At 60.2% G+C, this 22833-nt stretch overlaps 3 protein-coding genes across 11 annotated transcripts; all 3 read left to right on the top strand.

Annotated features, from left to right (window-relative positions):
* The first annotated feature begins 240 nt into the window (after positions 1–240).
* LOC311423663 (uncharacterized protein) lies at positions 241–3828 on the top strand. Its single transcript, XM_084497969.1, has 8 exons — positions 241–364; positions 876–995; positions 1698–1945; positions 2202–2293; positions 2411–2631; positions 2864–2974; positions 3047–3176; positions 3303–3828. Exons 1-8 carry the CDS (start codon positions 300–302, stop codon positions 3450–3452), a joined length of 1137 nt encoding a protein of 378 aa, XP_084354095.1. The 5' UTR covers positions 241–299; the 3' UTR covers positions 3453–3828.
* Positions 3829–3960: 132 nt separating this feature from the next.
* Positions 3961–9206, top strand: FANCE (FA complementation group E). 2 transcript variants are annotated; one of them, XM_084497947.1, is made up of 11 exons: positions 3961–4550; positions 4849–5479; positions 6138–6182; positions 6434–6493; positions 6570–6713; positions 6812–6935; positions 7553–7628; positions 7718–7784; positions 7868–7993; positions 8201–8298; positions 8390–9206. In XM_084497947.1, exons 1-11 carry the CDS (start codon positions 4345–4347, stop codon positions 8391–8393), a joined length of 1581 nt encoding a protein of 526 aa, XP_084354073.1. In that variant the 5' UTR covers positions 3961–4344; the 3' UTR covers positions 8394–9206. The 2 variants fall into 2 exon arrangements, 1 of the variants encoding a protein (XP_084354073.1); XR_014685770.1 differs by lacking the exon at positions 7718–7784.
* Positions 9207–10289: 1083 nt separating this feature from the next.
* LOC311423661 (uncharacterized protein) lies at positions 10290–22640 on the top strand. 8 transcript variants are annotated; one of them, XM_084497961.1, is made up of 17 exons: positions 10291–10606; positions 11771–11944; positions 13295–13540; positions 17137–17288; positions 18038–18084; positions 18370–18446; positions 18568–18631; positions 18885–18960; positions 19189–19216; positions 19818–19958; positions 20073–20204; positions 20459–20606; positions 21037–21089; positions 21672–21722; positions 21826–21902; positions 21992–22105; positions 22377–22640. In XM_084497961.1, the coding sequence occupies exons 4-17, from the start codon at positions 17170–17172 to the stop codon at positions 22534–22536; spliced, it is 1287 nt and encodes a 428-aa protein (XP_084354087.1). In that variant the 5' UTR covers positions 10291–10606; positions 11771–11944; positions 13295–13540; positions 17137–17169; the 3' UTR covers positions 22537–22640. The 8 variants fall into 8 exon arrangements, 7 of the variants coding, with proteins under 7 accessions (XP_084354091.1, XP_084354087.1, XP_084354088.1 ...); XM_084497962.1 differs by lacking the exon at positions 11771–11944; XM_084497960.1 differs by lacking the exon at positions 11771–11944 and having other exon boundaries at positions 13292–13540.
* The last annotated feature ends 193 nt before the right edge of the window (positions 22641–22833 follow it).

Genomic DNA, 22833 nt, shown 5'->3' with positions numbered 1-22833 from the left:
CAGCCCTTGGGGGGGGTCCTAGCCCAGGGGCTGGGGGTTGCTGGCACTGCCCCCTGCACCCCCTCTCCTCTGCCAGCCCCTGGGGGGCCCCAAATCGAGGGGTGCGGGTGGGAACCGGGCTCCATTTGGGGTCCCCGTGGGGACAGGACCCCCCCCAGCCCCCTGAAAGCACTAGGAGCAGCAGGGCAGGGGTTAAGCTGATTAAGGTGAGGGTTGCTCAGGTGGGAAGGGGTGTGCCCACCCCACCAAAGCCATAAATACCCCCGGGAGGGTCCCAGCCCTACAGGCAGCCAGAGGAGATGGAGGCAGGCTCAGCATCGGGGGCGTTAAGGGCCCGGGGGGGCTCCCCGAGACCCCTGTGCAGGTAGGGCTGGGTGAGGGGGCTGCAGGAAGGGCTCTGGGGGGAGATGGGCTGTGGGACCCTCAAGGGGGGGCAGAGAGAGGTTTGTGACAGCCCTGAGCATCCCCCTGCCATCTCCCCCAGAAGTTGTGGGGCTGGAGAGGGCAGCGCTGGGGGGTCCCCTTGAGCTGGGGGGTCCTGGCCAGGCTCCCCCCTCCCCGCCAGCCCCGCACCAAGAGCTGCTGCTGCCTTCTGCTCCTCCTGGGGGCCTGCCCCAGCCCCCTCTGCCCTCATCCCCCCCCCCCCCCCCCCCCCAGGAGAGCCCCCGGGCTTGAGCAGCAGCTGCTCAGCCCCAGCCCAGCCCCTGGGCTCTGTTTGCTTTGCAATTAGCCAGGAGATAATTAGCCGGATGGGAAAACCTGGCCGCATCCAGGCACAGCCAGCACCTGGAGGGGGCTGTGCCCAGCCCCTGGCTTTTGGGGTAACCGGGGCTGGCCCCAGCCCTTGGCCACGTAGTTTTTTTCCCAATTTGCAGGAATTTTGCCCGCGGATTTTGCCGGTGGGGCCGCAGCTGCCGCTTCTCCCACGACCCCAAATCGGCCCCGCGGTGCCGCTACTTCCAGAGCGGGGCCTGCGGCTACGGCGAGCGCTGCAGGTGAGGGGCACCCGGTGCCACTGGGACGGGGGGGCCAGGAGGTGCCGTGTGGGGCTGACCCCTTGTTGTGGTTTAACCCGGCCGGCAGCTAAACACCACGCAGCCGTTCGCTCACCCTCCCCCCTCCCTCTCTGGGACGGGGGAGAGAAATGGAAAGTGGAGCCCGTGAGTTGAGATAAAGACAGTTTAATAAGACAGGAAAATAATAATAACAAAATAACAACAACAATAATAATAATGATACAGTGGTGATAATAGGAAAGCAATAATAATGTGTACAAACAAGTGATGCACAATGCAATTGCTCACCACCCGCTGACCGATGCCCAGCCTAACCCCGAGCAGTCCGGCCCCCTCCCCCCAGCTAGCCACCCCTATATATTGTTTAGCATGACCCCAGATGCTATGGAATACCCCTTTGGCTAGTTTGGGTCACCTGTCCTGGGTCTGTCCCCTCCCAGCTCTTACTGCACCCCCAGCCTGCCTGTTGGCAGGACAGAGCAAAAGGCTGAGATGTCCTTGGCTTGGTATAAGCACTGCTCTGCAACAATTAAAACATCAGGGTGTTATCAGCACTCTTCTCATCCTAAGCCAAAACACAGCATTCCACCAGCTACCAGGAAGAAAATTAATTCTGTTCTAACTGAAACCAGGACACCCCTCTGTCCGTCTGTCCCTCTGTCCATCCCCGGCCTCCTCCAGCTTCCAGCACGTCCAGGAGGAGCCGGTGCCAGCCGGGAGCCGCCACAACCCCATGCCCAGCGTGGCCCCCGGTGCCTGGCGCACCTCGGTCCCCGCTGTCCCCAGGGCGATGCAAGCGGACTTCAGGCTCCCAAATGTGGAGGTTGAGGAGGAAGAGGATGATAAAGAGAACGTCCCAGCGCTGAGCAACCCCTCGGGGCGAGCTGTTCATGAGGAATTCATCCCCTGGAGAGCTCGGGGTGCTGCAGGTAGGTGCTGGCTGCCCCAGGGAGCAGCAGGGCTGGGGGTGTTGGGGGTCGTGGTAGGGCATCCTGAGCTCACCGACCCTTGAGCCAAATCCCCTTTCCTCTATCTCCGGGCAGGGCCCAGCTGGGGCTGTGGAAATCCCTCCTGGCTGCTTTTTTAGGGTGGGCACCTGAACTGCTGAGCCTGTGCCCTGCAAGCAGCTGGCCTGGCCCTTTGAGGGGCTGGGATGTGTTTTCCTAACAGCTCTCCTACCTGCAGGCTCCCACCCACCAGGACCGGGACCAGACCCAAACTCCCCCAACCCCAGAGAGGCAGCGGTGGAGACGGCGATGGGGGCTGAGCGCTCAGAGGTGGGCTCGGGGGGGGGGGTCTCCAGTGGCTGGGCTGCCCCCATCACCCCGTGTCGGTCCCACAAGCTGGGGCAGGGATGGAGCAGGGGCTGCAACGCCGCGCTGCTCTGCTCGCAGGTCCCCGTGGAGCAGGGGGCTGTGGCAGCCCCGCTCCCTGCCGCGGCGCTGAGGGCGCGCAGCGAGGCCGTGGTGTGCGGCATCTGCATGGAGCGGGTGTGCGAGAAGGCGCTGCCGGAGGAGCGGCTCTTCGGGATCCTCCCGAACTGCAGCCACGCGTTCTGCCTGGGCTGCATCCGCACCTGGCGCCGCAGCCGGGACTTCCAGAGCGAGGTCATCAAGTGAGCACACGGGGAAGATGTTCAGGGCAGCATGGGGATGGTCACTGTGCCCTCTTCTGCACCCCCAATTCCTTCCTCGGGTCTGGTGGTGCGGCTCCTGGGAGCTGGGATGGGGACGGGACGTGGCTGCGGGGTGAGGCAGCAGTGGTGGTGGGATCCTGTGTGGGTCCTGAGCCCTGCTGGGGGCTGTTTCCCTTCTGGAGACCCACCAGCACGCGTTGCCTTCACCCAGGGCTTGCCCGGAGTGCCGGGTCACCTCCAGCTACTACATCCCCCACAAGTACTGGGTCTCGGATGCGGGCGAGAAGGAGCAGCTCATCGAGCGCTTCAAGGCGCGGACGGGGTGAGTGCGCAGCACGCTGGGCTCTGTGCTGTGCCGGGAGCCGTGCTTACAACTGGGCTTTGAATCCTGCAGGAAAATCAGGTGCAAGTTCTTCATCCAGAACCGCGGCCGCTGCCCGTTCAGGTCGGACTGCATCTACCTGCACGAGCTGCCCGGCGGCCGGCCACTGCGGCGCGGTCCGCAGCGGTCAAGGACGAGAGCTGTAAGTGGGGAGATGTGTCCTGGGGGGCTGGGGTGCCCCATGAGATGTGTCCTGGGGGGTCCTGGGGCACCACGTGGATGCCCGACGTGGCTCAGGCTGGGGCTCCCGCTCTGTCCTGTGCTGCAGGAGCTCAACCCCTCTCCCTTGGGGAGCTCGGATGAGGACGACTCCTTCCTGCTAGGATGGGCCTTCACCAGGGCCTTGCTGGAGGCGGACTCCCGGTACTTGACCTTTGCCTACGAGATGCTCTTTGGGGACTCCAGCGACTCCGACTAAACCTCGGGACCCTTTGGGACCCCCCCCCCAGTGAGCCTTGGGTGCTCTTGGTGCCAGGGACCTGCCTGCTGGGAGGGCAGCCAGCTGCTTTTAATGGGTTTGGCTGCTCCTGACTTCATTTTGGGGTGGCTGTGGGTATGGAGGGTGCTGTAGGGGCAGGGTGGGATGGGGAACGTGCTCTGGCCGGAGCCCCAGGAGGCTGGCGGTGATGGAGCCGCAGGGGTTTTGGGGCACGCAGCCCCCTCCCCGTACCCTTTTCCCCTGGGATGGGGGCAGTGGGGTTTTTAATGCACAGGTTGGGGGTGGGGGGGGCACTGTTTTTACACTGCTTTTAGCCAAACTTTTGCAAATCGTGCAATAATAAAAACGTGCTGTGCAACGCTGCCTGCGCCCCCTGCTTCCAGGAGGGGAGGGCGCAGAGGGGACCCCCGGGCTTGGGGCTGCGAGCGGGGAGGGTTTCCCTTTAAGGGCTCATTTGCATAAGGCGCGCACGTGGGGTTCATTTGCATACAGCGCGCGCTTTTTCCGCGGGAAAGGCCCCAGAGGGGCGCGGGTGGGCTCCGGGGGGCGGGGAGGGGGCTGCGGGTGCCCCCATTCCCCTATTTTGCCCCCTAGTGGGTGCCTGCTGGGCTCTGGGCTCTCCGGGGGGAGCTGTGGGTGCTGTGGGCGGTTTGTGTGGGGTCCGGCTGCTCTTTGGGGCGCTCGCTGTACCCACGACCCCCCAAATTTTCCCCCTCCCCAGCAGTGGGGAGCCCCCCAAAGCCCCGCAACCACTGGGGGAGCACCCATGGGTTTGCTCCGGGGCTGGGGGTGCACGGACCCTCCTGGCACCCTTCTGGGTGTCCGGTGCCCCCCGTTTTTCCCGTAGCTCTGCGGAGCCCCCCCAGCAGTGATGGAGCTCCCCTGGCTGAAGCTTCTGGCCCAGCCCTGCCGCCTCCTGCTCCACGCTCTGGCCTCGGGCCCCTCGGGGCCGCTGGCTGCCCTCCGCGTCCTGCAGCGGGTCCAGGCCCGGGAGGGACCATTCCCCTGGCAAGGCTTCACGGCCGCCCTGTGCATGGAGGAGCCCACGCTGGAGGGGCCGGAGGAGGCCCTGGCTGTGTGAGTCAGCTGCGATCCCAAAACCCGGGGTGTGGGAGGGTGTTTGGGACATCGGGTGCCCAATTTCTGTGTGTCCTCTCCCCTCTGGTGCAATGGGCTGTGGGTGATGCCCATGCTGTAGCAGGGAGCTGCTGCTTTTCCAGCTTGTCTGCAAAAGCTGGTAGAGGGGTTGGCCGTTTCCTCGGGTTTTCTGTTCCCTTCAGACCCCTCTCCATGGGTGGGGTGGGCACGTAAGGACTTGGGGCCGTGCAGGACTTTGCTCTGATGCGCTCCTTCTTCATTTTCTCCCCTTTTCCAGCAAACCACGGCTGCTGCTGCTCCCTGTCGTGTGCCAGAGAAACCTCTTCTCCCTGCTGCAGGCGGTGGCAGCGGTGGTGCCAGCAGGCTGCATCCTCCAGCTGCTGCGGGCTGCGAGGGGGGACCCCAACCTGGACCCCTGGGTGCAGGCACTGGGGGCCCTGCTGCAGCGGGGGCTGCGGGGTGAGGAGCTCTCCCCTCCACCCCCTGCCCTGACAGCAGCCTGCCGGCAGCAGCTCAGGTGCCTGTGCCAAAAAATCGCCCCGAGCAAACCGGAGGGGCAAAGAAAACTGAAGTGGTGCCCCAGCGAGCAGCTTGGTGCCGCAGGGGACGCGGCTGACTCCGTGCTCCCAGGTGGGAAGCGCAAGAAAGCGTCCGAGGAGAGCCTGGAGCTGGATGAGGGGAGAGGAGGGAAGAGGGTGCTGCTGGAGGAGGTGGTGTTTGACCTGCCGGGAAGCCAGGACGGAGAAGGTGAAGCAGGGGTGGAAGAGATGCCTGAGGAGACTGCGGGGGACAGATCTGCTCAGAGCACGGCTGGGGCTGCTCCAGAAAGCTCCCAGCGGGATGCAGCTGGGGAGCCCGGCAGGATTTCTCAGACAGAGGTGGCAGCTGAGGTCCAGGCCTTTATCCAGGTGCTGGGGAGGCTTTCAAATTTTGGGGGGTTTCTTGGTCTCATCCTAGGTGAATTTTCCCGGTATGAGGGAAATCCAGCTCCATGCTAGATCTGTGCACTCCTCTCCCCAAACCTCTCCTGCCTAGTGGAGAGGTGGATGCTGTTCTGGGAGCATCCTTGTGTCTCCTGGGGACACCTCTGAGCCTCACAGCAGAGGAAAAGTCCCCTGGGAGCCTTCAGGCTGCTGCCTCCCTAAGGGGCTGCTGCTGTGTGCATGGCACAGGTACCTTAGAGACAAAGAATTCTCATTTGGGGGTACTGCTCGAGGCAAGGAGCCCAAGCTCTCTGCAGACTGACAGCAAGCTGCAGCTGTGGGGCTGTGCTGGTTTTTCTAAGGGCGTTGTGATTTTCACCTTCCCTTTTAAAAGGTGGCTGTGCAGGGCTGGTGCTTGGCGCCAGATAGCTCTGTTGTCCAGCTTCAGAACAGCAGGATGTTGAAAATTGCTGTGCAAATAAGAGGTGTCATTACTTACCTTTGAACTTACCCTCCCGAAGTGCTTTTCCTAGAAATCAGGAAGCAAACTGAGCCAGCAACTCCCTACCTGAGGGTTTTCCTCCCCCTTTCCAGCCAGTGAATGTTCAGTCTCATTTCTTTCTCTTTACTGCGTTTTCCCCAGATGCATGGACCAAGGCTGAAAATGCTGCTGCTGCAAGAGTCCAATGTAAGTGTTCTTTTGGCCTTTCTCCTTGCTGCAGACGGGCTAAATGGGTTCATCTGAGGGCCTCCAGGAGGGATGGGAGAGGAGATGGGTTTCTCAGAGATGACTGATTAAAAAGACAGCCCAGCTGCCAGCTCTGCAGCATGTGGGGTCAGTGCTAGCTGAAGTGGGGAGGTGGGAGGGAAGAGGGAAGCCCTAGAGCTGTATTTTGGGTTTGGTTTGGTGCATTACCCAGGGGTTGCATTTCCTTGCAGCGCTCAGAGCTGAGCATCCCACCCGAGCTGCGTGTCCTCAGCCACTGCTCTGCTAGCCAGGTGAGCATCGGTGTCCTCATAGCTGCAAAGGGCCTGCTGCTGTCCCTAACGTCCTTGTCCCCTCTGCTGTCCCCAGCTCGAGGGGTTGTGCGCCTTCCTCCAGCTTTCCACGTGCCCAGAGCAGCTCCTGGTGCGGTTCTGCAGCTGGCTGCTGGCTCTCACACCCGACCTCAGCTACGCCAGCGCAGCCGTCCTGGCTGAGCAGCTCTTCCTCAAGCGAGTAAGTGCCTGGGCAGAGGTCTCCAAGATTGTCTCTGCCCTATTTTCTACCCCGTTTCCTTACCTGCAGTCCCCACCTCCCATCTTTTCTCTCCACAGGTCCTGTCCCTCACACAGCCGCCCTCCCGTCACCTCATGGCTGCCCTCACCTCCTTCTGCTCCAAGTACTCCCAGCCCTTCTGTCAGGTCCTGGTGGCTCCAGTGCTGCGGGAGCCAGGGGAAGGTGTGCTGGGCTCGAGCCCTCCTGTGGGATGTCCTTATGGGAGGCACGGGTGGTTTTGGGACAGCTGGAGGGAGGCTGTGGTCTGTGAAGGGCTGTACCCAGTGGGTAGGGAAGCCTGAACTGCAGGGTGCTGCCTCTCGGAGGGCATTTATCACCTAAAATGTGTGTTAGGACACAGAAATAGTGCTGGAGTAATCTGGGCAGGTGAGCTCTCAGAATTTGGGTGGGAAGATGGGTTTACAGGTGTTTGTATGCACAGGGAGGCAAAGCCAGTTTCCAGCATCAGCTCTCCTGGAGGAAAGCTGCCATCCCTCCATGGGCACAGGGATTTTGGGCAACTGCTAATGCTGGGCCAAAACCTCCCTGAGGGGAGGCATTGCTGGCACAGGAAGAGAATCCTGCATGAACCTTCACCAGGGCAGCGTCCCCCTTTGCTGGGGACTGCTGGCAATTAAACCTTTTGCCACGGATGGTTGAAGAAAGCTGGATTATCTGAGCCCTAGAAGGGGCACACAACACGCCCGCTGATTTCTGGGTGTCCTGACTGGGTCGAAGGGGTAACAGGAAGGGTCAAGCACATCCTTGTGGATTTGGCAGCCTCTGCTTTGCCCCTGCAGGTGCTGAACAGACCAAGCTGCTGTGTGAGCTTGTGGAGGAGTGCCTGGAGCCTGACTATGTGAGACTGGTGTTGAGGTAAGAGATCAGGAGCTGAACTCTGCCCTGCAGATCCAGCGGGGCCGTGCAAGCAGCATGGCACATCTCTTCCTCACTGTCCTTTTTAGTCAGGTCCTGGAGGTTCCTCTGTCGGAGCGGCTGCTGCCAGTGGTGCTGGCCGTGCTGGGGAGGCAGGTGAGGGCCCTGTGCCCTGCAGATCCCCAGCTGGCTCCAGCAGCAATGGCCAGCAATCCTCCCCACTCCTGTCCCTCTCACAGGAGGCGCTGCCCCCTGAGCTCTTTGACCTCCTGGTGCTGACGCTGTGCCGGCAGGCCCCAGCCTTCGCCACGTCGCTGAGTTATGCCAAACTGGTGACAGCAGTGCTCACCATGTACCAAAGCCACGTGAGTAATGCCTGGTGTGCTGCTGCTGTCTGGTGTTTCCTGGCTCTGGGGGGCAGGTGGGAGGCTGAGGGGCTGTCAGCGGGGGCTGCAGCTGAGCCAGGACCTGGCCCTGGGGTCTCTTCAGGGCATCTCTGCCTCGCAGTGGGAAGGACACGGGGCTCTGCTGGTGTGATATGGCTCTGAGCTCCTTGCTGCTCTCCCCCCCAGGTCACACCAGCCCACCGGAGCCGCCTGGCAGCTGCTCTGGAAGGCAGCAATGCAGCCCTAAAGAAATCTCTGCAGGCTGTGCTAGGAGCGCCTGCTAGGTGAGGAGTGTGTCCCTGCCTGGGCTCAGCGGGTTTCCCTGTTTCCCTTTCCCTAGGGAATCTTTTGATTTCTCTCCTTTCCTCCTCCCAGGTGAGCACTGACGGAGCTGCTGCAGGTTTCCTTGGATGGAGGATGCCTTTATGTTGCTCACCAGCAAGACAGGAACCCAACGACTGGCTCAAAAAGCAGGGGGAGGCTGCAGGTGTGCCTCTGCCCGGGGCTTTGTGTGGTGCTGTGCTTTCAGCTGCCCTGCTGTGAATGGGGCTGGGGCTGTTGTGGCATTATCCCAGAGCAGTCCCTGTGCTGCGATATGGGTGATATATGTCTACCCTGGGGTGTGAAGATGATGGTTTTCTAAGTTAAATGTGAAATTTCCAACCTCTCTATGTCTGTTCTGTCTTTGGGCACCTTGACTAAGGTCGTGGAAAGAGGGAATGTGTGTGTTGGAGGGTTCTGCGAACGTGTTTCAGGTGATCTGCAGCCCCAGCTACCCGCAGTGGGCGCCGCGCTCAAGATGGCGGCTCCCTCTGACCCTGCCTCTCCCAAGATGGCGCCTCCTCCTCCCCCGCCTCTCCCAAGATGGCGCCGTGCGCCCCTCCCGGCCTGCCCCGTCCAAGATGGCAGCGGAGGAGGAGCCGCTGGTCCGGCTGTGGCAGCGCTGCGCCGCGGGGCGGCCGAGGGCGGCTGGCGGCTCTCAGCTCTCCGCCACCCGCGGGGACGGCACTGCAAAGCCCCGAATCGCCCCCAACTGAGCTGCTGCCGGAGCCCTGGGGGCGTGAGGGGTGTCGGACAGGGCAGTGGGCTGGGAGAGGGTTATTGCATAAAGGCTGCTGGGGGAAATGGGTTGTAACCTCTAGAATGTCTTTTTTCACCTGAAAATAAAATCCGTTCTGATTTTCACAATAAACTAATGTCATGCAGGTACTTCACTCCTGGGTGTGGGTGGGGTGGTGCTGAAGTGAGCCCAGGGCTGAGGCTGGCGGCACTTTCCACTTTGAGTGTGTTCTTGAGTATATTTCCACTTTCCTATATTCTCTTACACAAAAGGGTTTTCCATCAAGTAGGTCCCTGCATTGCCCACTAAGGCAGGGTGTGGTTATATATACTTTTTTTTGGGGGGGGGGAGGGTGTTTTTGTAGTATAGAACCTGTGAGTTTCACCAACGGCTGCTCAGCCCTCCAGCCAGGCATGTTCTCTCAGCCATTACACGTGTGGATGTATAAACCCCCTGAACTAAAGTACAGACAAACTTAGGAATCTCTTGCTGCATCTAGTGAAGGTGGTGAGGAAAGGGGCAACATTCAGTATCTGTCACGGTACCCTTAGTCCCTTGATTTCATTTGCACTGAGCAGTCTGCTCTGCCTTCAAACTGCCCTAACCTAGTGGGACTTTGGTAATCAGAGTCCTGTAACTGACGTGTGGTTTGCATTAAATGTCTGCTTCCCTTAATGTTCAGGACACTCTCTGCTGCAGGATGAGGTTTGCATAGATGCACGTAGGGAAGAAAAAAGATTAGCCTGCTAATGGCAGAAGCCCTCTCTGCTTTCAGGTCCCCTTTGGCTTGATGACTATGCTGGATGTTGTGGTATTTTCTACCCTGTGCCAGTATCTCTGAAAGCTTGACTGAACATCTGTGTCTTACCAGGTGCCATTAGTAGTTTAAATCAACCTGAATGTGTGTCCTGTTCAAACAGAGTGCAATGTGGTGTTTCTCACAGCTGAGCAGCACTGTGCCTTCCCAGCAGCAGTTCACCTCAGAGCACATTGCTCATTCCTGGCTCCAGCTCTTAGCTAAGCTGGTAGCCCAGGTTGAGGAGGTCAAACCTGCTGTCTGATAACAGATGAAGGTGAGATGTGGTGGCCCAGCCCCTGGCACCATATCTGGGTGTTGAGGCAATGCCAGCACCATTTGGCTGCTCCTTCAGGCTGTGCTGCTGCCCTCTTCTAGGGGCAGGCATTGCCTTCAGCTCCTTTCTGCACACAGGAAACAGGGTGGAGAGCTTTGTTTTTATTTTATTTTTTTTATCTGTAAGGAAAACAAACTTGTTATCTGTAGTGAGGAGCAAAGGGTCATCTTGTTCAAAGCCTTTGCTTTTCAAGTGTTTCTCTAGCACTGTTATATTCCAAAGTAACAAGCAAGCAGTACTGCTTGGTGGAGTTCACAGAGCCTCAGTTCTTAATGCCCTGAGTACACTGCTAAATCAAGACAGAAATTGATTTGAGACTGTTTGAAGATGACAGCTCTGGATTAGGCTTAATTGACCATCATGATTTTACATCGACTCAGATGAGCCAAGGCACAAGTGGTAAGTTTTGTGCATGTCAGCTTTTCTCTTGACAGCTCAGCTGATTCCTGAGCACTGCAGCGTTGCTCTGCTGGGTTGTTTTTCTGGTCTGCTGGGATTTACAAATCTCATTTCTTTCAGTTTTGGATCTTCATTTCTTTCCATATTCGGCATATCTGGTGCTAAAGAGCTTTGCCCAGTTGCTGTCCTGTGAAGGGAAATAACTACCAGAAACTGGAACACCTTAGCTAGTGATTTGTGTAGGAGGAATTTGTGATGGATGTCGATTGTTAGGAAAGGGAGAACCCATAACTTAATGCAGCAGAATGGAGTTTAAAGGGAAAACTGGTAAAAATTGATTTTTCTTCTGGAAATCTTACTTTTTTTTTTTTTTTTTTTCCTCCTGCATGGCATACAGGAGAAGTCTTCCTTTGTATCACATTTCTGTTCTGCAAAGTGGCAATAATTGGCCTTTCTTTGGCTAAGGTATTTAATAATACACTAATAAAATGTGTCTCTATAGCCTGACTCTGTCCAGATTTCAGTTCTGTATCCTTGAAAGCACCCCTGGAAACCTCATCTGGACACCTGTTGGCCAGAGGACTGAACAGATGTGGCTGTGAGAGGGTGGATGCACTCTGAAGGCGGTCAGCACTGGGGTTTGTGATGGTGTATTTTGGTTTTGAAGCATTGCATACTTCAGGAACTGTTTAAAAATTCATAAACATTTACATCTACAAAGGGAGAAGAGGGATTAAAGCACGTAGGTGTGACATGTTGCTGCTTCAAGTTTGCTCATTAATGTTTAGACCCAGCCAGAGAAATGAAACTCTGAAGCATTAAGTGATGCTCTTAATGCTGAGAGCACAGATTTCTTTATAGTAAGAATCTCTCAAGCTATTTTAGGTGACAGTGGACTGATGAAGCTTCAAAGTCTACGCTAGCTGGAGGAAAGAAACCTCAAGAGAGCCAAATTGTTGATGTATTTGCATACCAGTGTGTTAGTGGCTGAGTGTATTGAAGCTATTGTAGGGCTGCCCATAATGTGACATAAATAGAAATTGTGCCCTGATCATCACGGTCTGAGCCTGCTGTTCTGGCTTTATTAGGTAGCAGGCTGCAGTCTTCACAATTTCCCTGTAAAATGTCTACCAATGTAAGTGACCTCGGTGTCCTTGTCCCTAGGTGCCCTGTCTGGCTGGGGCTGTTGGTCGCATGATGATGACAGAGGACAAATTCGTCTCCAGAACTCACCTGGCAGTCAGCTTCCCCGTGTCCTTGCTGGAGAAGAGCTGGCAGGATGTGTGCTGTGTATCGATAAAACCAGAGGGAAACCCTGGGACCTCTCTGACCAGAGCTGTAAATGGTTTAAAGTCGTCTGGCTGTGGTGTGCATCTCCGTGCTGCAGGATGTTTGTTTTTGTAGCTGCTCGCTGCTTTCTTTAGGTGGCTGTCTCATTTGAACAGGCTGTTCTTGGCTGCTATGTGCCACGCACAGCTTGCATCTCCAACTCATCTGGAGCTACTGGGCCAGCCTACGTGCTTTTTTTTTTTTTTTTTTTTTTTTTTTTTTTTGAGAAACAGTAGTCAGAGATCAGTTTTGCAAACGGTAAGGGGGAGTTCCTGTTCTGCTGAGCAGCTTTATGCTGGCCTGTGCAAAGAGCCTTGCTAGCTGTGTTTGTGCTGCTGGCTGCAGCTTATCGAGTACAATGGATTCCTCTGGGGTGTACGTGCAAGATAAGCCATGAGAAGTTGGAGGTGAACCCTGGAGATGCTAGAAGTGCTGGGGGAAAGCTGCTCGTTTATGTGGTGGATTGTAGCTCCCCCATGGAAAACTTTACTTTTGACTCCTCTTGACCCTCCCAGGAGCTCTAAAACCAGCTCAAACAGCGCAAAGAGGTGGAAGTGTCATAAAACATCCATCAGGTTTTATAGTTCAGCAGAACCTTATCCAGGAACAGAGGGAGAGCCAGGGCCGGGCTTGTGTTTGTCTTGATTTACTGGCAGTATCGGTGAAGTGAAAGGTCTGAAGTGTTGTTTAGAGGTTTCCTAGGCTGCCTGTACATGGCAGTGTATAATTTTCAGCTGATTTATTTGGGATATTTGACAGTGGTTCCCTATCTGCTTCCTCTTTTGTAGAGATTTATCCCCTTCATCGCAGGGAGGGGATTTCCCTTTTTGGCCTAATAGTTTTTTTTTCAGGGAAATTAACTCGATGCGATTGTGTGCGCGATTGCTCTGCTCCGCTGCAGACTCGTCCAAGCCGTGGTGTTTGTGTGTCCCCTCCTGCAGTAATGCTGGGGCTGGGGAAGCCATCCTGTGACCACGTTTTGGTGACAAGCTGTGAATCACACGGGTGTAATCCCCAGTATGCCGAGGCTGGTGCAGGTTTGAGCTGAGAGGTGGTGGCTGGGATGCTCAGAGCGAGCCGCGTTGGGAAAGGCTCAGCAGCCTTTTATCAGCCTGAAATTTCAAATTCAACCAGAAGAAGCAAAACCATTCTTTCTCCTCTGTTTTGCCAGCGAGCTTTTAATCATAATAAGAGAGTCGTGCTCTCCCTCGGGACGCCTGGTGGCTGCCAGCTCCCTGTCAGCTGGGGAGATCAGGGCCTCACAAAGATGCGTTTGGCCGAGGGCTGGGGTTTCGCCTTGTGCTTCTTGCAGGACTGGGCCCCCCGCACCGACCTAATAAATCATCTTTGCCGCAGCAGCAGCAGCCAGTGCCTGTCTGAGCGGCTTTCTTCCCGAGCCGAGAAGTGGATAATCCAGATGACCGCCGTCCCAACCGTCTGAGCGCAGCTTCGGGAGGAGCCCCGTGGAGATGCCGGGGCCGTGAGCTCCTGCGGGACCCCTCTGGAGGAGGCACAAGGGCTGAACCCCGAGCCCCCAGCAGCCGCTCAGCTCTCGGGGCTGGAGATGTCTCAGCAAGGGTCTTGCTCTGCGTCATCCTTCAGCAGGTCTGTGCGTGGGGCTGCTTGCGCTTGTTTAAGGCCCTAGAGCTTAACTGTGATATAGGTGCTCCCAGGTTGAAAAATAAGAATAAATAAAAGTCCCTGGGTGCTTCTAGAAAATGCTGGTAGAGGCTCTGTGAATACAACGGCCTGCATAAAGGGGTGGTGTTTCTCTTTGGACCCCCTGGCATGGGGGTGGGTGGGCAACAGAGGAGCTTTTAGGCAGAAAAGCTCTTTTCTGGTGCGGGGAACTGACGTGGTGGTGTTTTTAGGGCTGTGTGTCCGTCAGAGCTGCTTTCTGCAACCGTGGACCCGCGAGGAGGCTCGGGCAGAGGCTGTGGAGGGCGGCGTGCTGCCAGCCCAGGGCCAGGCTGCTGCTCCTGGGGGGGAAGGAGGGTGCCTGCAGGGATGGGGTCAGCAGGCTGCACTGGTTAATGAGGGCTGGTTAATGAGGCTGTGTCGATGGGAAGGCACTGGTATATACAGGGTGTTCATCCTCTATCCCCTGAGCTTCCACCCTCTGCCCCCTTTTACTCCCGTGCCCCACTGTGTGTGTCCTGGCTGCAGGCAGTGTCGAGGAGAGACAAGAAAAAGCATCAGCACCAACCCGTGCAGGTTAGACCCACGTGCCCAAGCAGCCCCTCGTGTGATGCTGACAGCAAGGAGCCCAGCAAGGAGGGGAATGGTATTGCATGCAGCAGGCAGGTGCCTGGGTCTTCCCTTCTGCTCGGGGCTCCCCTTTCCAAAGCACTGAGGTGCCTGGAGGGGTTAGCAATGGGATCAGCAGTGCCTGTGCAAGCCTGACCGTGCCTGGAGACTTCTTCTGCCTTCCCAAATTTAGAGGTGAGGGGAAAAGCTCTGCTGCTCTGGTTTATCACCCCTGTTGGCACCTGGCTTGGCTGCCTCTGGTGGTACCACCGGTGGGATGGGTCCGGCCCTGTCACTGCGAGCCCCAAGCATCCTCCCGCAGCTCAGAGCAGCAACCTCTGCTCACGGTGGGTCTCAGAAAATCCCCTAGGAAGTGGGATTGACCAGCCTCAGTGACCAGCCCTCGCACCCTGAGACTCTTGGAGATGGGCAGCAAGCAGCACAGAGAGATGGGGAAAAGGGGGAATCCTAGGGGAGGCCTTTGAAGGGTGTATGAGGCAGCAGGTGGCAGTGCCAGTCTGCCTTGGGGCACGGCTGTGGCTATTTCCCTCACCCACGCTGCCCCTGCTCAGCTCCTGGGTCTTCCTGGGGCTGGCAGTGTGAGCTTACAAGGTGCTAATTGGCATTAATTGGTGCTAATCATGCACACCACTGCTTGTGTCGCTAGGTAGGTGTGTTGCAGGGAAGGCAGGGGGCAGCTGGGGCTGTCCCTCCCCTAAGCTGGTTCACAGCTTCCCAGCAGCTCTGCTGTCGGGTCAGGGCCAAGCAGGGTTTCTTTGCCCCAGGATGGAGAAAAAAAAAAAAAAAAAAAAAAAAACACAAAAAACACCTCCTTGAAGCTCCAGGGGCATTTGCAGACCCCAGCCTGGTGGGGCAGAGCTGCTGGTGGCCATTTCAAAAGCTTCGTCCCACCGTGGCACCACACAGCTCCTGCTTCAAAGCCTCAAATATTCTCTCCGAGCCCTCCCTGGCCCCAGGGCCGCATCCTGTGCCCTCAGCAGCTGGGTACGAGGCCAGGCCAGCTCTGCCCCGTTTGCTGGCTGCCCTCTGAGGCTTTGGGGGATTTGCAGACCCCAAAGACCTGCAGCAGGGGCAGGGGGAGGGCTGATGGCGATGCCTGCCTGCAGGCTGCCCCCTGTGAGCATCGAGTAAGCTCATTAGGGGAAGAAAGCGGCTTTAGGGGATGCAATGGATTTGAGCAGAGGGGTCGGGCAGGGAAAGGGGCAGTGGGGCTGATGGCTGGGGGAAACGGGGCTGCCAGTGGGGGCAGGAGGAACGGGACTTCGAACACATCACTACGGGGGCTCTTCGCCACCCATCCTGGTTTAGCTCCATGCTGTGCCCCCCTATGAAGGTGTAGGGCTGCCCCCATCTCCACGGGGACCCTGAGCCTGCTGTGGGGGCTGATGCTGAGCCCCAGCTCCGCTCCCCAGCCACGGAGAGCAGCTCTCCCCCCTGCTAGAGGCCGCAGGATGGGGCCCCGTGCCCCGAGCAGGGGATGCGCGGCCACCTGCGAGGCGCTCAGCCTGCCCCGGCCCCAAGCGGAGAGCTCCCGGCCGCTCTCGGGCATGTCCTTTAAAGGCCTTCTCGCTTCGAGCCGTTCCCTGGCAGCTCCTTCTGCTCCAGATGCAGTCGCTCTCCCCTCCGAGGAGGCTCTGCCGCCGCCGGCTTGCACCGCCTGGGGCCCCGGACCCGCCGGCCGAGCCGCCCCCCTCGGCCCCCTCCCGGGGACCCGACTGCACCGAGGGCTGGGTGCGAGCCGTGGGCTGCTCGGGACGGATTTGGGCAGGTAACTGAAGTCCCCGAGCCGAGAGAGAGCTGGGTCTGGCTGCCTGGGGGGTTATGTTTGTGCCCCGTTGTGTGCGAGTGAGCCGCCTGCCTCTGGATTTGCAGCCGTAAAACAGAGAGAGATGAGGAGCTGCGAGCGGGCAAACCGCGGGGGCTGCGGCGGCTGTCACCGAGCAAACGCTCCGCAGCGGGGGCCATCCCTGGGGAAAAACCTGATGCTCGCTGATGGGATGAGATGGGGGATTCCTGGGGGCTCCCCGGACCCCTGGGCAGAGGTGTCGGGGATAATTCCCAGCCGACAGGCGTTAGGGATTTGACGTTTTGGAGCATCGCTTGCTTTTACGCCGAGATCAAGGCTGGGCAGGCTCTGGGAGAAGCAGAATTGTCCCACTTGGTGCGGGGGAATTGAGGCTGACGCTTTGCACAGGTTTGGGGGGTGCTCAGTCGGTCCCTGCTCTTTGCCCACTTAAATCTCTGCTGCATTTTGTCCTGGCAAAATAAAATAAAATAATTTCCTTCTGCCCAGTAGCTGCGTTCCTGCAGGCACAGCTCCCCAGGACATGCGTCCTGCAGGAGAGCCCCTTCTGCACGGCGATCATCATGGGCTGGCAGCGACTCCCCGGGCTCTCTGCCGTCTCTCTCTCTGTTTTTTAAACATTGCAAAACAACTTAAATGAGGCATCTGGGCTTGCTTACAGAAGGAATTGGGAATCCCTTCTATTTATCTATCCAGGAGCCTGACAGGCGGGGTTGCTCGGAGCGCCCCCAGCCTGGGGCACAGCGGGATGCCCCTGCTCTGCACAGGGTGCTCAGGCTGGCAGGGGGTGCAAATATACCCCATGTAGGGCTGAGGATCGTGTCCTTGATGCTAGAGACCATGAGGGGCAGGAAAATGGGGGTAGCAAGGGGAAAATTTGCCCTCAGTGTTGTATTGAGAGGTGGCTCGCCATAAATCCCTCACTCTCCTCTCCCGGTGCCCGTGCGCGTCCCAGCAGCATCCCCCCCGCGTCCCGCTGGGGCCCCTCCACCCCTTTCCCCACAGATGCCTCCACGCTGAAGCAGCAGAGGAGCTCGGAGCTCCTGCTGGGTGCGAAAACGCTTTAAAAATATAACATTTAGAGGCGTTCTCCCATCTGCGCGCAGCTAATATGTGTCTCTCGTGATAGGTGTGCTGGTCCTGGAGCCTCCGCACTGTGCAAATGAAGCCGCTCGCGGGGACCTCGCCGGGCGCGGGGGAAGAGGCGCAGGGACGTGCCCAGGGGCGTGCGGCGCGGCAGCGGCACAGGAGGGGCTGCCGGCAGAGCCCCCCGGCTCGCAGGTAGGGGCACCGGGGGCTGGCGGGTGCCAGCGGGGCCACCATGGGGCTGGCAGAGCCGGCTGGTGGCACCGGGCGCCGTTTGGGCGCAGCAGAAATTATTATTATTATCTTTTTCTTGCTAATCCTGGGGACTGACTTGCAGGGAATAGCTCCACTGAGCCCTGTCCGGAGCCTGGAGCAAATTTTGGGGGTGCAAACCCTTTTTCTAGCTGCATGCTGGGCTCTGGCACGAGCTCTTTGCACAGCAGCCCCTTAATTTCCACGTGTGGGTGCTCCAGCGTCCCCGGCCCCACCGAGCAGGGATGCTACAGAGCTGCCTCACCTCCTTGCACCCAGGACAGGATTTTGGGGAGCGTGCGCTCGTGCTGAAGCCCTCTGTCCCCACGGCGCTGACACGAGATGACTCCTGGGGGCCCTGCCAGCAGCTGCGTGTGCCGCTGTGCTTGCGAAGAGGCCAGCTTGGCAGCCGGGGCGCAATAAATGTGCTGAGGAGGAGCGCGGCCGCGGGCCGGTGACTCAGAGCTGGCTGCGAGCGGCTTCGGCGGCTCCTCTGCAGCGGCTGCGGGAGCAGAGGGACAGGGGGAGGCTGAGCCCGTGCCGGGGCCAGCGGGGACGGAGCGGGCTGGGGAGGATGCTCGGGAAGGAGCCAGGTCTGGGGCAGCGTGGGGGTGGGATGCCGGCTCTCCCTCTGGAGTTTTTTTGGGGTTTAGTGGAGTTTCTTTGGGATTTACTCGGGCTCCTCTCCGCAGGGAGCAGCAGGCAGAGCCGGCCGGGCTCCCCGCGTCTCCGGATGAAGGTAAGGGCAGTGGGGATGGGGGGAGAGGGGTTGTTTCGTGCACCCTCCTGAGCAGCATCGCGTGGGTTTGGGAAGGGGGCCCCTCTCCCTGCATCTCAATGCCCCCTCCAGCTTGGGGAGCATGAAGGGGTCCCCTGAAGCTGCTCCTGAGTGTTGGGGACATCCTTAAAAATGTGGAGGTGTTTGGGGGGACACCTGCCAGCCTGTGTCTGCTGGGAAACTCCTGGAGTTTTTGTTTTTTTGGGGGCTCTGCCACCCCGCTGCCACCGCCCTCTCTGTCCCCAGGGAGGATGAGCAGTCCCCAGGGGCACCCGGACGGGGTCGTGGCCGGGAGCGAGCAGAGCACGGAGCGCGTCAGCGAGGTGAGAGGGACGGGAGGGTGCCGGGTTCGGGCCCCCGGAGCCACGCGGTGATGCTCTTTTTGGGATGCCGTCCAGCACCAGGAGGGGGTTGCTCCGACAGCACCCTTGTCCCCCTCCGCAGGAGCCGGGCAAGGACAGGCAGGAGCTGGCCGTGCGCACCGGGGACAGTGACGGCACCGAGGAAGGTGAGTCCCTGTCCGGGTCCCGGGCTGGGTCCCCTCATGGTGGGGCTTGAAGTGTTTGGGGTGTTGGGATCCTGTGGGGTTTGGCTCCTGTGGTGGAGACCCGGGGACTGGTTTGGGGGATGTGAAACCCTGCTGGTGCTGGGGGAAGGATCGGGACGTTCTCACGCTGGGACAGGAGGGCAGAGGGAGGAGGAAAAGCACCCCAAAAGCCTCCACGAGCGGTCTCTCCAGCGGTGTCACTGCCTCCCCGCAGATGCAGAAACCCTGGAGGAGCCGCTGCTGAGCTTCCCCGGTGAGCTCCCGGTGCTGGAGAGACTGGGCCTGCAGAGGTAAAAGGGGCGAGCACCGGCATCGCTGCTGGGGGGCTGCAGGACGGGGGGGGGGGTCCCGGGGCATGGCGTGCTCCGGTTATGGGGCTTCCCATGGCACGAGAGCCGCTCTGCAGGCGGGGGTCCCACTTCTGGAGGTGGCCAGCACCCGAGGGAGCAGCCCAAGCGTGTTTTCGGCGTGCAGCCCCCTGGTGCCACCACCCCTGAGAGCACTTCTCTTTTTTGCAGCGTGGCTTTGACGGAGCAGGACGTGGAGGTGAGGGCTGCTGGGGGCCGGGGGTGGGCTGGGGAAAGGGGACAGGGGACAAGGGACAGGGGACGGACGCCGTGTGCCTGGCCCTGGCACCGCAGTCCCTTGGCAGTTGCTGCACGAGTCCCTTTCGTGGTGACGCTGTTGGCACTCGGAGGCAGCCGCATTTCCGTGGCGAGACGAGCCCGACCTCTGCGCGCCCGCAGTCCTGCAAAGCGCTCTGCAGCTCGCCCTCAGCCAGGGAGGCAGCAGAAGCCACGTTAATAAAACTAATTGTCCTGCGAGTGCCAGGGCTTGAGGCAGGCTCTGCCGTCCGGCATGTTGGCTGCGAGGGCTGGCATCTGCCTGGCACGCTCCTGCCAGCAGGGTTTGGGATTCCCACGCATTATCAGCTGCCTGGGGCTGTGTCTCAGGCCCGTGGCATCTCCTGGGGGCTGCCCCCTGCGTGCAGCAGCTTAATGAGTGCTGGGGAAAAGCAAGTGCTAATTGCCCTCAGCACCAGCCCTGTTTGGTGACATGCTAAAGGGGGCTGGCTGTGCCATGGGGACAATGGTCCGTGGCCTTCCCGTTGTCCCATGTCCCACCTGTGTGCCCTCCTGCCCCCCAGGCAGCCTTTGCCCACCTTGCCCTGGCTTTTCGCTGCGACGTCTTCACCCTGCGGCAACGGGTGCAGGTGGAGAAGCGAGCACGGGATGCGGCGGAGGAAAACATCCAGGAGGAGCTGGGGCAGTGCCGGGCTGCCCTGGAGGTAGGCAGCACCGGGGCAGGCTGGCATCTGCTGGGGACCTCCAGCTCCGGAGGGGTTTGGAGGACTGGAAACCTCGTCTCCAGCAGCTCCTATCCTCCCCCTGTCCCCCCGCAGAGGCTGGGCGCATCCTGCTCAGACGCGGGCTGCAAGGAGACGCTGGAGCAGCTGCAGCACAGCCTGGCCGTGCTGGCGGCCGCCGTGGAGCGGGCAACGAGCGCTGCGGAGAAGCTGGGGGCAGTTCATCAGGTCAGTGATCACCCAGGGTGGGGTGGAGGGCGCTGGGGACGCACCGCTGGGCTTGCTGGGGTCTGTCCGTGCTCCTCCTGCTGCTGGTGTGGGAATCTTGCTTGTGAACGCTGGGGTGCAAGGGATCTGCCCGCCCTTGGGAGCGTGTAAGGGATCTGTTTGCACTGCTGTCGGCCCCCGGGGGTGGTGGGGACCCCGGGGGGCTGTAGGGACAGAGGAGCTGGGACCTGATGGCTCGTGCCGCCCGGCTGCAGGAGGCGCGGATGAGCCGAGCGGCGGAGGTGATGGTCCAGCACGTGGAGAACCTGAAGCGGCACCACCTGCGGGAGCACGCCGAGCTGGAGGAGATGAAGCGCCTGATCCAGCAAAACTCCCGCAACCGGCAGCTGGCCGAGACCCAGGGTGAGGTGGGCTGCAGGGTTTGGTCCTGAGCCCCTCGGGTGCGTGGTCTGGGGACGGGGGCGGGTGACAGCTGGGGCCGCAGCCACCCGACCTGATGACAAGCACGAGGGGCCCCGTAACGGCAGCCACGGGGTGGGAGCAGCTGCTGGTGGCCGCAGAGCCGTCAGCCCGCGGCTCAGTGGGGAATGCAGGCAGGGGGGGCACACAAAGGACGCTCTGTCCCCAGCCCCCGGCCCTGCAAACCCCACGCACACTCCGAGCGAGGTCTCCCCAGCGAGGGCACCCCTGGGACTCGTGCCAGGCATGGGGCACGGGGCCCTGCTCGCCTTCAGCTGGGGGGACGTTTGCATTTTCCTGCACATCAGCCCCCATTTTTATTTTTATTTTTGTATTTTGGAGGCAATCTAAGACTTCTTTCCCTTGCTCCCAGATGACGCGGAGCCACGGCTGAGGCCTCACCCCCTGATGCGATCCTTCCAGCAGGTAACCGGGCGAAGCAGCCCCTCCGCCAGCCCCCAGCCATTGTCCCCGTGCCCTGCCACCGTCCCTCACCCGGCTGTCCCCGCGCACCCGCCACCCCCCCGGGCAGCACCACCCTTCCCAGCCGCTTGCTGCGGGCGAGGTCTGCTAGAAACACCGCGGATGGGGGCAAAAATTAGGGGCGGCCACGGGGGAGATGGTGTCCGGGGTGTCTCAGGCAGGTCCCTCTGCATTGCAGGGCTTGGCTGGCAGGAGGCCGTTCTCTAGCACCAGCTCGAATTCGGCACTGGTTCCCCTCCAGCTCAAGAGGTAGGGGAGCGCTCGGGGAGGGGTCAGGCAGCCCCGGTGGCACGGCTCGAAGCAGCAAGGACAGGCACGATGCTCTTGGCTTTGCCCTTCCCTCTCCTCACCGGCTTCCCCCCGTAGCAGCAGGGCTGGCGGGAGGCTGGCAGGGTCCTTCCTCCTCCTCCTCCTCCTCCTCTTCCTCCTCGGTGCCCCCTTGCCCGTGGTGGGGAGGTGGGAGAAGGGGCTGGGGGGCGCGGGGAGGGGGCGTGATGCTGACCGCAGCCCCTCGCTTCCCCGCAGGCGTCTGCCCGCCGCAGAGTCAGCATCGCCGTCATCCCCAAGCAGCTCTTGGTAAGGACCCGCACAGCACAGCGGGGACAGGAGGGGGCTGAGCCCCACCACCAGGCTCGGTGCCATCGGGGGGCTGCTCAAAATCCCCCCTTTTTGTGCCCAGCCAGGTGCCAGCACGGATGGCCGAGCGTCCCCTGCCAGCGAGCCGGAGGGGCCCCAGCGCCCGGCCAGCACCCAGAGGTACCCACACTGCGTGGTGAGGGGACTGTGGCCCCGTCTGCCACCGTCCCACGGGGGACAGCACAGCCTCCTGCCTTCTCCCTCCCCAGGAGCGAGCTGGAGCCACTGGGCCGGGGCAGCACCGTGAGCGGGGAGCCGGCGGCTGGGGCAGATGGCAAGGACACGAGCGCAGGAGGCGAGGAGCCGGAGCAGCTTGGGCTGATGTGAGCGCACCCCACGTCCTCCCTGCAGCCTTTGGGGGGGCTCTGTGGTCCCAAAGCGGTTGGGCATGTAGGGATGGAGCTGGGGGGTTTGGGGACGGAGGGCAGGGATGGTTTGTGGCTGCCTCATCTCGCCCCTGCCTCAGTTTCCCCGTGCGTTGCAGGTCACCTGCACCCTCCCCAGCCTCGTTTCGTTTGGGGTTTGCAAAAGGGCCCCTCATCCCTGCTGGGGCCGCTTTAGGGTGACGAGCGTCCCCTGTCACCTTCTCCCCAGGTCCAAGGGGTCCCCGGCGGAGCTGTGGCGGCCGTGGCTCTTCCTCCCGCAGCACTACTGGGTTCTGTTCTGGCTGCTTCTCCTCAGCGTCGCCTTCCTCCTCCTCCTCCGCGTCCTGGAGCTGCAGCGGCTGCAGCCCGCGGCGTCGCCCAAGGCCTAGCTGCAGCGGGGGGGAGGCGGCTGGGGGGCACCCGCTCTCCATCACTGCTCCTGCCCCCCGCCACGAAACACAGAGACCCTAGAGAAATAAAATCGGAGGCAGAATCGGGGAGTTTTTGGATGGAGCAGGGGGCGATGCCCTGTGCTAGGAGCTGAGGGGGGCTGGAGCCAGCTTGCGGGCATGAAGCTGCAGCAGCCCCCAGCCCTGCCAGGAGTTTCCTCGTTCTCACGCCACGCTGAGGGCTATGGGGATGTGCCCACGTGTCCCCTTTTCCCTGGGGACACAAAGCAGGCTGCC

The sequence above is a fragment of the Aythya ferina genome, assembly GCF_964211825.1.
Source record: "Aythya ferina genome assembly, chromosome: 25".
In the NCBI taxonomy this organism is placed as follows: domain Eukaryota; kingdom Metazoa; phylum Chordata; class Aves; order Anseriformes; family Anatidae; genus Aythya; species Aythya ferina.
The sequence above is the reverse complement of the archived record's forward strand: the minus strand, read 5'-3'. Positions and strand labels throughout refer to the sequence as shown.